A 16,010-nucleotide genomic window follows, 5' to 3' on the forward strand; every position below is an offset into this window, starting at 1 on the left:
TACAAAATCTAAAAATTATGGCAGTTATATATGAACATAGATTAAAGGAAGAAGGTAGGATCCTGACTTCATGGAGACTAAAAAGTAAAGAAGGATATCAAACTTTTAACATTTTAAGACAAAGATATTCAGTACTTTAGGTAACTACAGTTAAATCTTGCAGAAGTCATTATGCCAAAAGCCAACATAGAAAGTAGATATATTCATTTTCTGTTGCTGCATAACAAATAACCACAAACATAGTGATTTAAGGCAACACAGATTTTTTTAGCTTACTGTTCTTAGGTTAGAAGTCTGGCATGCTCAACTGGGTTCTCTGCTTAGGGTTTCACAAGGCTGAAATCAAGGTAATAACAGTGCTGGGCTCTTATCTAGAGGCTCTATAGACGAATCTGCTTACAAACTCATTCAGGTTTTTGACCAAATTCAGTTTCTTGTGATTATAGGACTGAGGTCCCTGTTTCCTTGCTGGCTGTCAGCTAGGGTCCTCTCTCAGCTCCCTTAAGGCCACCTGAATTCCTTCTCACACAACCCACTCCATCTTCAAGCCAGCAGCAGCAAGTTGAATCCCTCTCATGCTTGGAATCTCTTTGACTTCTTTTCTTCTACCAGCCACAGAAAGTTCTCTGCATTTAAGGGTTCATGTGATCAGATTAGGTTCACCCAGATAATCCCCCCCTTTTTTTTTTTTGCGGTACGCGGGCCTCTCACTGTTGTGGCCTCTCCCGTTGTGGAGCACAGGCTCCGGACGTGCAGGCTCAGTGGCCGTGGCTCACAGGCCTAGCTGCTTCGCGGCATGTGGGATCTTCCCGGACTGGGGCACGAACCCATGTCCCCAGCATCGGCACGTGGACTCTCAACCACTGCGCCACCAGGGAAGCCCAATCCCCCTATCTTAAAGTCAACTGTGGCCTATAACATAATCCTGGAAGTTATATCTCATCATATTCATAAATTGTAGGAATTAGAGCAGGACATCTTTGGGGGAACCATTTTAGAAGTCCTGAATACTACAGTAAAGTTCAAAACAATTTAGGAGGGCTGGGCTGGATCATAATAGACTAGTTAGGAACAAAATAAAATTTACAATAGTTGTTTTGTATACATCTTAACCTTTCCTTAATGGCATAGTAATTTTTCTAATCCATTTTGTCATTTCTTAGATTCTTATTTGAAATTTTAAAATTATAAAATAATTACAACATTCCAGTTTTAGTATTTCTTACACTTTGTGTCCCTTTTGCATGTTTACTTGTTTGCTTTAGCCATTCCCATATCATTAAGGCTTATGATAGACCTATAGTCCTTAACATTCTGGGATAAGCTTTAGAGTCACCTTTTAAACTATAACTGATTAGGAGCTACTTATCCGGGTGTTGACCTTATTCTGGTTGTGGGGCAAGAAAAGTAATTTTTATTCTCTGTTATTACCTCCCTTTCTGTAATTTCATTACATTTGAAGGAGTCTGGTTAATATAAATGATGCTGAGATCATCCTATTCATCTCCCCCACAAAAGCCTTGCCTTCCCTGGTTCTTCTAGTGTCATAATTCCAAGTTGTAGGTAAAAGTATAACTGTAATTATTTTAGGGCCAAGCCTCCTTGAAGAATAATAATGTATTTTTATTATGAGGTACTATACCGACCACCCCATCCAAAAATATCTCCAGTATGCACTTCCACCATATCGTTTACCATTAGAATGATATCTTGGCTTAAGGTATTATCCTAAAAGAATTATTTTAAAATTCATATAGCATAAAAAACCTAGTTTGGAGAACATTAGACATTCATTAATATATCAGCCATGATTTACCAACTGACTTTGGTTGTATTTTAAGTAGCAAAGAGTAGGTTTTTGAAGAATTGAAACCCAGGTAAGTTTTGGCAGGAAAAGGAAAAGAGAGAGGGTCAGAAATACAGAACCTTTGGAAGGTTGTCTCAGGCCAGAACATCTGGCCAGCAGGTGCGCAGCAAAAGGTCACCAGGCAAGGAGCCCAGGACAAAGACACACTTCTCTTAATTCACAGTTCTGCCAAATGCCAGCCTTGATATGGACCCTCGGGTGCCTGAAAAATAGAGTCAGAGCTTTTGGCTCTGATCTGACACATAGCTAAAAGATTTGAAGCCATGTTTTTTTAAAGATGGGTGGCAAGAGAATGCTGTACTCTCTAATCCAGTTAGTGTAACTACATTTCAATGGCTTATTTAAAATAGAGATGATAATCTTGATGTTGATAGGTTTTTTCTATTGGAAAAAAAATTGTGTCTAAGGACAGAAACTGAGCTTGTTAAGATTTCTAGAATTATTTACATATTTCTTAAATATCCATAGGTATTATGGCCGAAAGATGCTTTTCCTCATGATGTGTCATCCTAACTTTGATAAAATGCTTGAAAAGTATGTCCCATCTAAAGATTTGCCATATATTAAGGAATCTGTTAAAAGCTTACGGCAAAAGGTATGTAGAAGAAGTTTATTTTATAAACAACTTTAAAAACAAAGTTCATTTGCTGAGGAAGGTAAAGGATAGAAATAATTACTTCTTTGATTATTTCTGTTAACCATTTAGAATATATCTACAGTAGCATTTCAACAACTGCAGTACTGAGTAGACATTCATAGTGTCAGTAGATGTTTATTGAACAGAAGCTTGATATTTGGTAGAATGTAGTGTGGTTTATTGGAATTACAAGACAGGTTTGAATCACAACTCAGAATTAGCAACTGTATAATCTTAGGCACATCACTTCATTTCTTTAACCAAGAATTTTTATTTTTATAAAATGAGGAGAGTGATGTTTATTACAATTGATTCCTACTTTATTTACCTTGTACGTTCTACTGTTAGAGCTCCTACCACACTGTGGAGTGTTGATAAGGAGATCCTTGAGGGGAAGCCGCATGTCTTATATATCATGACAGATAATGGGGATTCAAAAATGTCTGTAAAATGCGTGACTGAGGGAATATCAAGTGAAATGAAATGTGAAAAGTGTCTTATAAAGTAATCTGTTTACACATTATTTTTTGCAAAAATGTGCTTAATTTAATAATGTAGAATTTTTCTGTGGTAATTTATGTTATTCCTCTCTGGTAAGCTTAGGCAAAGGATTCATTTATGAAGGGATACTACTTCAAATATCTATTGTGGTAAACATTTTAGAGCATTTTTTTCTTTCTATTGATATTAAAGATTTCAGCTTAATTCATATAGAATTTATCAAAATAAACATGCAAAAAGATTGTCTTACTAAAATGAGGCAAATTATATCTGTGAGTTATTTCAAGTACAGGTATCAGGAAAAAAAAGAGGTTTTAAATAGTTATTTCAAAATGTTTATTTTCATACTAGTGTTGCATAGGAATTCATCTTTTATATAATGTGTTCATATTTTCTGTATAGATTTTAAGGTTGAAGAAGAGTAGTTACAAAACATAGATGTTAAGTTTTTCATTTAAACAGTTTTACCAAGCCAATATCATTTCCTAGTAGTTGGGTACATATTTTGTTAATTTACTACTAATTACAAGATAGTTTATATATCTGAAACCCTTTAAAGCACAAGTATAGCAGATTATTAAAATGCTTTCAACCATGAGAGCTCAACAATGACTGCTATGAAAATTCCATTGTACACATTCTTTCACTTTACAAGTTTTAAGACTTTTATTATACTGCCTTTCTTATAGGGTTTGGGAGAGATACCACTAGATACTCCTTCAGCAAAAGGAAGACGATCTCATACTGGCAGTGTTGGAAATACAAGGTCATCATCTGTTTCTAGAGATGCTTTCAATTCAGCAGAAAGGTAGAAGCATTTGCTAGTCCACATTATTACAGAAATTACTCCCTAATAGTGACGATAGTCTATTTGAATGTTTTCATGAACTATCCCAGGGGTATTTGTCAAAATTTAATGGAGTTTTAAAAGTTGGTAAGGACTTAGAAAGTGTGAGGTAATTAGATTTAATAAGGTAATTGTATATTCACAGCAACTTGCTTTTACATGAGCTAATCAGAAATGGAGTTTCTGAATTATATGGTAGTTTTTTTTGTTTGTTTGTTTTTTTAAAGACCCTGGTGAGGCATAGTTAGAGGCCTCCTCACCCAGTTGTCATCTTCCAAAACAGTGAGTGGCTGCCTCACTCCCTTTCCCACACTTGGAGTTCTTCATGGTAGTTCTATTTTTAATTTTTTTGAGGAACCTCCATACTATTTTCCATAGTGGCTGCACCAATTTACATTCCCACCAAGAGTGCACAGGGTTCCCTTTTCTCCACATCCTCACCAATACTTGTTATTTCTTGTCTTTTTGATAGTAGCTATTCCAGCAGGTGTGAGATAATATCTTACTGTGGTTTTGATTGCATTTCCCTGATGATTAATGATGTTGAGCACCTTTTCATGTACCTGTTGGCCATTTGTGTCTTCTTTGGAAAAATGTCTACTCAGTTCCTCTGCCTATTTTTTAATCAGGTTGTTTGTTTTTTTTGCCATTGAATTGTATGAGTGCCTCTTATACTTTGGATATTAGCCCCTTATCAGATATATGATTTGTAAATATTTTCTCCCATTCTGTAAGTTGCATTTTAATTTTGTTGATGGTTTCTTTTGCTGCGCAGAAGCTTTTTAGTTTGATGTAGTCCCACTTGTTTGTTTTTACTTTTGTTGCCTTTTGTTGTAAAATCCAAAAAATCATTGTCAAGACCAATGTCAAAGAGCTTATCCTCTGTGTTTTCTACTAGGAGTTGTATGGTTTCAGGTCTTACATTCAAGTCTTTAACCCATTTGGGTTGATTTTTGTGTATGGTGTAAAATAGGGGTCCAGTTTCACTGTTTTGCATGTGGCTGTTTGGTTTTCCAAGCACCATTTAAAAGACTGTGCTTTCCCGTTGTATATTCTTGGTTCCTTTATCATAAATTAATTGACCATATATCATAAATTAATTGTGTGTTTATTTCTGGGCTCTACTTTGTTCCATTGATCTATGGGTCTGTCTTAATACTAGTACCGTACTGTTTTGATTACTACAGCTTTGCAATATAGTTTGAAATCAGGAAGTGTGATGCCTCCAGTTTTGTTCTTTCTCAAGATTGCTTTAGCTAATCGGGCTTTAGTGGTTCCATTCAAATTTTAGAATTATTTGTTCTAATTTTGTGAAAAATGCCATTGGTATTTTGATAGGGATTGCATTGAATCTGTAAATTGCCTTGAGTAGTATGGTCATTTTAATAATCTTAATTCTTCGAATCCATGAGCATGGAATGTCTTCCATTTATTTGTGTCTTCAATTTCTTTCATTTTGAGTGTGGAACTTTTTCACCTCCTTGGTTAAACTTATTTCTAGGTGTTTTATTCTTTTTGATGCATTTATAAATGAGATGGTTTTCTTAATTTCTTTTTCAGATAGTTGGTTGTTAGTATATAGAAATGCAACTGATTTTTGTATGTGAATTTTGTATCCTGCAACCTTACTAAATTTTTCATTAGTTCTAACATTTTTTGGTGACATCTTTAGAGTTTTTTTATATAAAATATTATAACATCTGGAAATAGAGATAATTTTACTTCTTTCTTTCCAATTTGGATGCCTTTTATTTCTTTTTCTTGATTAATTGCTCTGGCTTGGACTTCCAGTACTATGTTGAATAAGAATGGAAAGAGTAGGCATCCCTGTTTTGTTCCTGAGATTAAAGGAAAAGCTTTCAACCCTTCACTGTTGTATGATGTTGTGGGCTTGTCATATATGGCCTTTATTATCTTGAGGTATGTTCCCTCTATACCCAAATTGTAGAGAGTTTTTATCGTGAATGGAAGTTGAATTTTCCAGATGCTTTTTCTGCATCTATTGAGATGATCATATGATTTTTATCCTTCATGTTGTTAATGTGATATATTACATTGATTGACCATATATCATAAATTAATTGTGGATGTGGAACCATCCTTGCATCCCTGGAATGAATCCTTTTTGGGTCATTGTCTATAATTCTTTTAATGTATTGTTATATTCAGTTTGCTAATATATTTTTGAGGATTTTTCCATCTATGATTTATGATAATTTTTAATGTCTTCTCTTTTTTATAAATTTTATTAATGTTAATATACCTAGTGAGTTTCTCCTTTTGACTGTTACTTCATCTTTTCCCCCTAAAGTATATTACATGTTATTTCACTATCAAATCTATCCTGTTTTCAACAACAACAAAAAACTATCTTTAAAGATAGGTTTCAATAGTTCAGTGGCTTCTTGATGTGTTCTTCTGTTATTTGACTTTTTTTTTTTTTTTTTTGTGGTATGCGGGCCTCTCACTGTTGTGGCCTCTCCCGCTGCGGAGCACAGGCTCCGGACACACCGGCTCAGCGGCCATGGCTCACGGGCCCAGCCGCTCCGCGGCATGTGGGATCCTCCCAGACTGGGGCACAAACCCGTGTCCCCTGCATCGGCAGGCGGACTCTCAACCACTGCGCCACCAGGGAAGCCCTGTTATTTGACTTTTATATATCATATAGTTCTTAGTTTAAATATAAATTTAATTCTGTTTTTCTCATTGTATAGAATTAATTACCTCACAGATTAACCTCAGATTAATTTATGTAAACAAATTAAAAATAATGGATAAATACATCTAGGTTCTACATTTTAAATCATCATCCTGGGATTTCCCTGGTGGTCCAGTGGTTAAGACTCCGTGCTTCCACTGCAAGGAGTGAAGTTTCCTTCCCTGGTCAGGGAAGATACCCCATGCCGCAGGGTGCGGCCAAAAAAATAAAAAATCATCATCCTGAGTCCACTTTCAGAATGATTCTGAGCCATTCATTAATCATTGCTCTTAAGATGACTTTAGGGAATTCCCTGGCAGTCCAGTGGTTAGGACTTGGCACTTTCACTCCTGAAGGCACGGGTTCAATCCCTGGTTGGGAAATTAAGATCCCGTAAGACACGTGGCGCAGCAAAAAAAAAAAAAAAAAAAAGATGACTTTAATGCCGATTTTAATACTGCTAGTCCAACAAATGGTGGTAACTGGAAATTATTACCATTGTCTTTAAGACCTTGGCTCTAACCAGTTTATGCCATGTCCTCGGTGGTTGTCATTCTTTTAAAGGTGTGCCTTGCCCTGTCAATTTGTATGACTCTAATTTCAAAGGGATCATCATCTGTCACATTGTCACTCCTTTTTTATTTTTTCTCATAATTTACATGTGCAAAGTCACAGAGCTGTTAGGTACCAGAGCCAAGATTCAGAGGCCAACACATGTTTTTACTTTTGTTTTTGTTTTTTAATACTTATTTATTTTCCTTATTTTTTAGCTGCATTGGGTCTTAGTTGCAGCACATGGGATCGTCGTTGAGGGATGTGGGATCTTTTGTTACAGTGCGTGGTCTCTTCGTTGTGGTGCTCGGGCTCCTCTCTAGTTGTGGCACGTGGACTTCTGTCTAGTTGTGGCGTGAGGGCTACAGAGCGCATGGGCTCTGTAGTTTGCAGCAGACGGGCTCTCACATTGAGGCGTGCAAGCTCAATAGTTGTGGCGAGCGGGCTCAGTTGCCCTGCGGCATGTGGGATCTTAGTTTCCCCCGCAGCATGTGGGATTTTAGTTCCCCTACCAGTGATCGAACCTGTGACCCCTGCATTGGAAGGCGGATTCTTTACCACTGGACCACCAGGGAAGTCCTGAATCACTCCTTTATAGTCACTCCTTTATATGGAAAACATTATGCTACTAATACTAAGTCATTGAAATAGTAAATCCCGCTGGTCTTGAGATTCTAATTTTCCCAGGCATGTTCACATGGCTATTTTTCAGAAAAGGATTGACATATCGGGCCTGAGACTGGTATCCTTGGAAAGGCCAGCTTGTGAGGTTAGCCTTTGGCTAGCATCTGGAAACTAGAATTTCAGGAGGATTTCCCTCCCATTCTTTAACTTGATAAGAGTAGTTTACTGTGCCTGTATTATTTAGGCAAACAGTATGGTTAAAGCTGAAGACCTGCTTTCCTTCTGGGAGTCTGGAATTTTGGTATGTCCAAGGCAGAAGACCACCCATGACCAACTGCCCATAAAAATCCTGGGCACAGAGCCTCTAATAAGCTTCTTTGGTAGAAAACATTTCATATGTGTTGTCACAGTTTGTTGCTGGAAGAATTAAGTTTATACTGTGTGACTCCACGGGGAAAGGACTCTTGGAAGTTTCCATCTAGTTTCCTTCAGACTTTTACCCCATGTACCTTTTCCCTTCGCTGATTTTGCTTTATATCCTTCTGCTGTAATAAATCTTAACCATGAGTAAAGCTACATGCTGAATCCTGAGTTCTCCCAGCAAATCACCAAACCCAGGGAAGATATTAGGGACCCCCAACACAGGTATCATGGCTATGGGTTAAGTCATTTTTTGAATTTTTCAAAAATGAATACATGTTGAGAATTATTCATTGTGCTTGTGTTTTACCTTTCTTTCACTTTAGAGAGGTAACTGAAATTCGTGAAATCACCAGAAAATCAGTTCCCCGCAATTCCTTAGAAAGTGCTGAGTACATTAAAGTCATAACAGGTTTATTAAATGCAAAAGACTTTCGTGATCGTATTAATGGGATTAAGCAGCTTTTATCAGATACTGAAAACAATCAAGAGCTTGTTGTTGGAAACATTGTGAAGGTAAGGACTGTCAAGATTAATTTTCATTTTCAATCTGTGGTTAATAAAGTTCATTAGCATAAAAAATTGCCCTATTTCTTAATATTTTATATATATATATTACTGTAAAGTGTTAAACTTAGTGAAAAGAATGCACTGCTTAGGTTTTGCAATGTTAAAAGCATTCTAGGACAATTGAAAGTAATTGAGGAAGAGGTAAGAAAATAGCAGTTTATTTATTCGTCCCACTAGATGGTAACTCCTTGAAAGCTCTGTATTCTCAGAGCTCTTAGAACCTGGCATTCAGTAAATATATGTTGAGTGAGGGAGTTCCTTGTTGGCCTAATGGTCATTATTCCAGGCTTTCTCTGCCATGGCCTGAGTTCAATCCCTGGTCGGGGAACTGAGATCCCCGCAAGCCATGAGGTACAACCCCCCCCCCCAAAAAAAAAAGTGTTGAATGAATCAATAAGTATTTTAAAAACCAGGGCATTTAAGAGACTTGATATTACTTAGGAATAGTTAGTAAAAGTTTTCATATGTAGGTTAGAAATCTGCGTATGCTAATTTTTATATATTATGTTAATATATATTTATAAATATATATTTATATTTTATAATTTGTATAGGAAGACAAGAAGCAATAGAAAGGGAGACAGTAGTAAATTAATAAATGTTAGTGGTACCAGAGTAGAGATTACTTATGCTTCATCAGAGTTTAGTTCAGTTAATCCCGTTAGTAATTTATTTATTAAATTCCATTTTAAATTTGTATTAGGTTCATTAAACTTGGCAAACATGCTATAACAACTCTATTCTAGTGGTGGTGTCTCTTAATTTTCAGAAGAAAAGTACCATGTTACCATGTCATGGGAATCAGAAAGTTACATTTTCTGATACCTGTTGAGTAATTTTCATATATCTATATCTATATATATCAGGAATTAGTTAATAGTCTTGGTTTCACAGAATAACTCTTCCCCCACCTGATATAGGTAAAGAATTGCTTAGCATTCACTTTATTATATCTTGAAGTTATGAAAGCTAAGAATTAGAAGAGCAAGGAGCAGTTGTTTAAGTACTCAGGTTAAGAGGTAATAATAAAAACTTAACTCTGAAATTGCATCTAAAATTCTCATGAGAAACCTAAACTGAAACTACGTTAAATCTCTGTAGTAAAACGGACATGACTACTTCTGTTACAAATAGAGATAAGAATAGAAACTTTTCTTAAGTTCTTAAAGTTAGCTAAACCTGTACATTTCAGAAAACAGCATTTTTATCACATTTATAGTAAATCAGTTATCTGTGTACTGAACCAAATTTCTCAACCTTAATTTAGTAGGGTGTCTTTTTAGGTGATGTTTGAAGCCTTCTCTTTTTGCTATAAGAAGATTGGACACTTAGATTTAGCATCAACATTTTTATAAAGTTCCTATTATCTAAGTTCAAGTTAAGTAAGATGTGTGTGTTTTTATAAATAGTACATTTCTCCTTTAGTAGGATGAATACTATGAAATGTCATAAGGAATTTAAATATAATAGATATCAACATTATTTCACTTTAAATAATTTACCAATTTACTTCCAGATCTTTGATGCTTTTAAATCTCGACTTCATGATTCCAATAGTAAAGTAAACCTGGTGGCTCTGGAAACAATGCACAAAATGATTCCTTTGCTTAGAGACAACTTATCTCCTATAATCAACATGCTCATCCCAGCAATAGTAGATAACAATCTGAATTCCAAGAATCCAGGCATCTATGCTGCTGCCACAAATGTTGTTCAGGCACTGAGTCAGCATGTAGGTAAGAAATCTTACTTTGGCATTCAAATTATTTTGGCTTTACTTTTGTATTTTCTGATTCTACACATTTTTTATAATGCTGAAAACCTAGCTGTTAAATTTTTGTCAATTAATGTTGTGACAGAAATTTTTATTTTCTCAGTAACAGTTTTAATTATTTTTAGTGATTAAATACCATCCCATTAAATTGACTTTCTCTTCCCTTCTTTTTGACTTTTTCAATTCTTATTTTCTACCTCAACTTCATATCTGATACAAAATTAATTCAAAATGGATCACAGATTTAAATGTAAAATTTAACTGTAAAACTTTCGGAACACATGAAAAAATCCTTAGGACCTATGCTTGGTGAAAAAGAAGAAAAAAAGTATGATCCAAAAAAAGTCCATAAAATTGGACTTCATCAAAATGTAAAACATTTACTTTGCAAAAGACCTTATTTTTTTTTACATGAAAATATTTATTTTTGTGTTATAAAAACAAAAATAAATCCAAGCAGATAATGAAATAAACATATTTTTTAAGTGTCCCATCCTGGGCTCTCTGTCCTAGAAGTTAGTAAACAGTTCAAGTTTAGGTTGCTTCATACTTGTTCTGGATGCTATGAGGTCTCCATCTTAGAACCATATTTCTATAGTTTAGCTCATAACTAATTGGACAAGTCATCCTCTATGTCATCATCCCAATTACCCTCCCAGACAAACTGCAGATTTGGAGGAAATATTCGCAAATCACATATCTGATAAATACGCATATCTAGAATATATAAAAATTCTTGGGAATTCCCTGGCGGTCCAGTGGTTAGGACTCCATGCTTCCACTGTAAGGGGGCCTGGGTTCGATCCCTGCTCGGGAACTAAGATCCCGCAAGCCGTGCAGTATGGCCTGGCCAATAAATAAATAAATAAATAAATAAATAATAAATAAAGAAGTCTTAAAACTCAACATTAAAAACAAAATCTAATTAGAAGATGGGCAAAAGATGTGAAGAAACACTTATATGGATGGCAAATAAACACGTGAAAAGATGTTTAACATCGCCAGTCATTAGGGAAATGCAAATACAAATTCAGACCATAATCATTATACAAGTGTATTAGCCTGTTCAGGTAGTTAAAACAAATTACCACAGCCTGGGTGGCTTAAAAACAACAAACACTTATTTCTCACAGTTCTGGAGCCTGGGAAGTCCAAGATCAAGGCACCAGCAGATTTGGTATTGAGTGAGAGCCCTCTTCCTGGTTTATACATAGCCATCTTCTGGCTGTGTCCTCACATGGTGGAAGGGGCAAGGGAGCTCTCTGGGGTCTCTTTTATAAAGGCACTAATCCCATTCGTGAGGGTGCCACCTTCATGACCTTATTACCTCCCAAAAGCCCCACCTCCAAACACCATCACACTGGGGATTGGGTTTCAACATATAAATTTGGGCGGGGATGCAAACATTCAGTCCACAGCAAGTATTAGAACAGCTAAAATTAAAAATAGTGACAACACCAAATGCTAACAAGGTTGCAGAGAAACTGGATCTCTTACGTTGGTGGTGAGAATGTAAATTTAATGGCATAGCCACTCTAGAAAACTGTTTGGCTGTTTCTTAAAAAACTAAGCATGTGGGCCTCCCTGGTGGCGCAGTGGTTGGGAGTCCGCCTGCCGATGCAGGGGATACGGGTTCGTGCCCCGGTCTGGGAGGATCCCACATGCCGCGGAGCTGCTGGGCCCGTGAGCCATGGCCGCTGGGCCTGCGCGTCCGGAGCCTGTGCTCTGCGGCGGGGGAGGCCGCAGCAGTGAGAGGCCCGCGTACCGCAAAAAAAAAAAAAAAAAAAAAAAACTAAGCATGTACTTACCCATCAGTTGTGTTCTAGGCCTTTATCCCAGAGAAATGAAATCCTATGTCCATGGAAAAACCTGCACATGATTGTTCATAACAGCTTTGTTTGTAATAGCGAAAAACTAGATATAATTCACTGTGCTAATGGTGAAAAAAACTGATACATCCATACCATAAAATATTAGTTAGCAATAAAAAGGAATGAATTATTGATACATGAAACAGTTTGGATGGATCTCAAGGTCATTATGCTGAGTGAAGAAAAGCCAGTGCCAAAAGGTCACATGCTGTAGGATTCCATGTGTATAACCTTCTCAAAATGACAAATTTGCAGAGATGGATAACAAATTAGTGGTTATCAGGGTTTAAGGGCAGTTTAGGAGGAGTGGCTAGATGTGACTGTAGATCTTTGGGGTGATAGAATAATTCTGTATCTTAATTGTACTGATAGTTTCACCAATCTATACATGTGATAAAATGACTTAGAATTATATACACATATTGTTCCAATGTCAGATTCCTTGTTTTGATGTGTACTATAATCATGTAAGATGTAACATTTGGGTGAAAGTACACAAGACCTCTCTGTACTGTCTTTGCAACTTCCTGTGAAACTATGAAATTAGAGATTTGAAAAAAATCAGTAAAGGTAAAAACTATCCCCAAAATTTCAATTCTTTTTTTTTTTTTTTTGATAAACCTATGTACTATCATTTGGAATAAGATGCCTAGGAGATAGGCAGTTCTTTTTCTTTTTTATACCATATGACAGCTCCTTCAGTATTCTGTGAGCTATTTTTATTTCTCATTTGCTGTAAGAATATTACTCTGTTAAGGTTTTATAGAGAATTTTAAAAAGTGTTTAACTATGTAGATTAAATCTTTCTAACACATTTGCATTCACTTGCATGGATTTTTTTTCCTTTCAATGCTATGTAATGGAAAATAAATAAGATCTTATAACTCTTTAAACATGTGTCTCTGTGTTATTCTTTTTGTTTAGATAATTACTTACTTCTACAGCCATTTTGCACAAAAGCCCAGTTTTTAAATGGAAAGGCAAAACAGGATATGACCGAAAAGCTTGCTGGTAAATATTTTTAAATTGTTATTTCTAAAGAAATAATTTATTGACTAAGGATAAACTGCTAGACATTTCATTTCAATTTTAGGATAGCTACCAAACTCAATATCATTATCCAAGGAGTAGAAATAAATTGTATAATGATCCGAAAGAGGACCTTTTAAGACTTTTACCCAAAAATTTTCTTCAAAAGAATTTTATTCCTCTTTTCCCCAGTAAGTGTTTAGTCTTCTTGTTAGTAGAAATAAACAGGATAAATAAAAAGACATTAAAGTCAAATATTGGTACAGATGGAAAACTACTATTTCAAATTATGTATTTAATAAAAGGTCCATGAGTTAAAACTGTATATGTCTTGATTTAACTACATTTGGAAAACACTGACATGAATTTTTGGTTTGGTTTCTGTCTTTACTACTTTTGCCTGTAATATATAGATTTCTAATACCTGAAGATCCCAATCTTTGGGAACAAAGTTTCTGACTTTACTTTTTTTTAAGATACCAAACATTTCAGGGCAAATGGCATAGAGAAGAAGTTTATTTTATTTTATATGCTTTTTAATTCTCAAAACTCGAATTTTTTTTTTTTTTTAAACCTCACTGTTTACCATATTTTTGTGTTTCAGATATTGTTACGGAACTTTATCAAAGGAAGCCCCATGCCACAGAACAGAAAGTGTTGGTTGTTTTATGGCATCTCTTAGGGAACATGACAAATAGTGGCTCGCTGCCTGGAGCTGGAGGAAATATACGCACAGCCACAGCTAAATTATCAAAAGCACTTTTTACACAGATGGGTCAGAATCTGTTAAATCAGGCTGCATCTCAACCATCACATATAAAAAAGAGTTTAGAAGAATTGCTTGATATGACAATTTGAAATGAATTACGAATTTTTGATGAAATATGATGAACAAAACTGTTTACATGATGACGAATGGAAGTTTTTTAAAGTTAGATTTTCAGTGCCTGCACTTCTCATCCCGTAAATTAAGTCAATAGCTATTTTTATTTGCAGCCTGTGAGTACACATCTGTCCTATATCAACCCTATCACTTGCACCCATCACACAAAAATCTAAAATAATATAATCTAATATTCATGGAATCTGAGGCATGTGGAATGAATCCAATTTTAATATTTTTGAGAAAAGTCCTGCTCATTTGCACTATTTTATAGAAACTGAAATTTGTTGCCCTATATGTACAATTAGACTCTTAATTAAAAATATACTTTTTATTATGTAATCATGTTTTGCTATGTGTCATTACTCAGCCTTATTTTATGAAGTGGAAGAAAAGTCACTGAACTATGTTATCACAAACTAAGTTTTGTGTGCTATTTGTGAAAAACATGTATTCCTGAAATCAGTCTGTTAATATGATTGTGCAGTATTAGCTTGCTTTTGCTGCTGTGTTAATGTGATATATTTGCTTACCATTTGGGTTTAATCATCTATATAATTGTGAAATTTAACAAGTTATAATAAAGCATGACGACCAAAGTTTTAGAAAACATTTAAACATTTTAAATGCACGTTTAAGAAAACGTGTTGAATGTAATTTCCCTATTTTTGTGTGCAAACACTAAATTTTATTTCTATATGTCCTGACATTTATAAAGGTGTTATTTTGCTGCCCAGTTGTGTAATTCTCAAATATAGTGCCAGGTCTTCTATAGCCTTTCTCAGAATTCTTGGGCAACAAGTACTGTATGCATCTTAAAAAAGAAAAGGAATGTTATAAAATAAAAGGATTTATTTCTGTAGATGTGTGAGAGGTGTCCTATTTTTCCAACTCCGTATTTGATAAAATGGGGGAAATAGGTATTCTGATATTGACCTATCATTTTCACTTGTTATACTTGATACAATATTGACCTATCTCTATTGACCTAACAATAGACTTGGGTTATAGTTCTAGCTTTACAGAAAATTCACTCTGTGACCTTGGGCAAGTCACTTGCCAGATTTAGGCCTCAATTTTCTCATCTCTAAAATGTGAGGACTGGACTAGATGATGTTTAAGGTTCCATTTTGCTCTAAAATTCTGTGATTCTATGTTGTAGTTTAAGATCACTTTATTATAATTGTAAACTACCTTTTCACTTCTGTGTCACTGACTAGTTTCCTAATGTATTGATATTTGGCTACTTTTTAAATTGTGATTCTTTGTATTATCTGCAGTTTCTGAGGAAAAAAGCAAAAAAAAAAAGTTTGAAGCTGATCTGAAAGGAGAGTAAGATGTGGCTACTTTTTCTGTTTGTATATACTGTTTTATAATTAAATACATACTTCTAAAGTTCCTTTTCTTCTAAATGTATTTTATTATGTTCCTATAATTTAGGTCCAAAATTGGCAAACATTTTCTGTAAACGACCAGAAAATAAATATTTTTGGCTTTGTAAGCCACAGATTCTGGCATATTCTTTGTTTTTGTTTTTGTTTTTTTACAGCCCTTTAAAAATGTAAAAAAATTCTTGGCTCAGGCCTCTGGCATAGTTTGCCAACACCTGGCTTAGATTCTTTGACTTCAGTTGTAACTCTGAAATCATTAAATTTTGCTTCAACCTTTGTGATATTCATTACTGAAACAATAGTTACAGATTCTAAATTTTATTAATTTTTACCACAGCCCTTGTTT

General features: G+C 35.0%; 1 protein-coding gene across 1 annotated transcript in view; it reads left to right on the forward strand.

The window, feature by feature from the left end:
- Window positions 1-15,135, forward strand: part of TOGARAM1 (TOG array regulator of axonemal microtubules 1) — a 77,240-nt gene extending 62,105 nt beyond the window's left edge. Inside the window, exons 16-21 of the mRNA XM_081229063.1 lie at window positions 2,336-2,462; window positions 3,695-3,813; window positions 8,473-8,662; window positions 10,233-10,452; window positions 13,286-13,372; window positions 13,995-15,135. Coding sequence (XP_081085189.1) covers window positions 2,336-2,462; window positions 3,695-3,813; window positions 8,473-8,662; window positions 10,233-10,452; window positions 13,286-13,372; window positions 13,995-14,248 — 997 coding nt within the window. The 3' untranslated portion in view covers window positions 14,249-15,135. The remainder of the gene's footprint in view (window positions 1-2,335; window positions 2,463-3,694; window positions 3,814-8,472; window positions 8,663-10,232; window positions 10,453-13,285; window positions 13,373-13,994) is intronic.
- Window positions 15,136-16,010: the final 875 nt, after the last annotated feature.

This window comes from Mesoplodon bidens, assembly GCF_964165515.1.
Source record: "Mesoplodon bidens genome assembly, chromosome: 3".
Lineage (NCBI taxonomy): Eukaryota > Metazoa > Chordata > Mammalia > Artiodactyla > Ziphiidae > Mesoplodon > Mesoplodon bidens.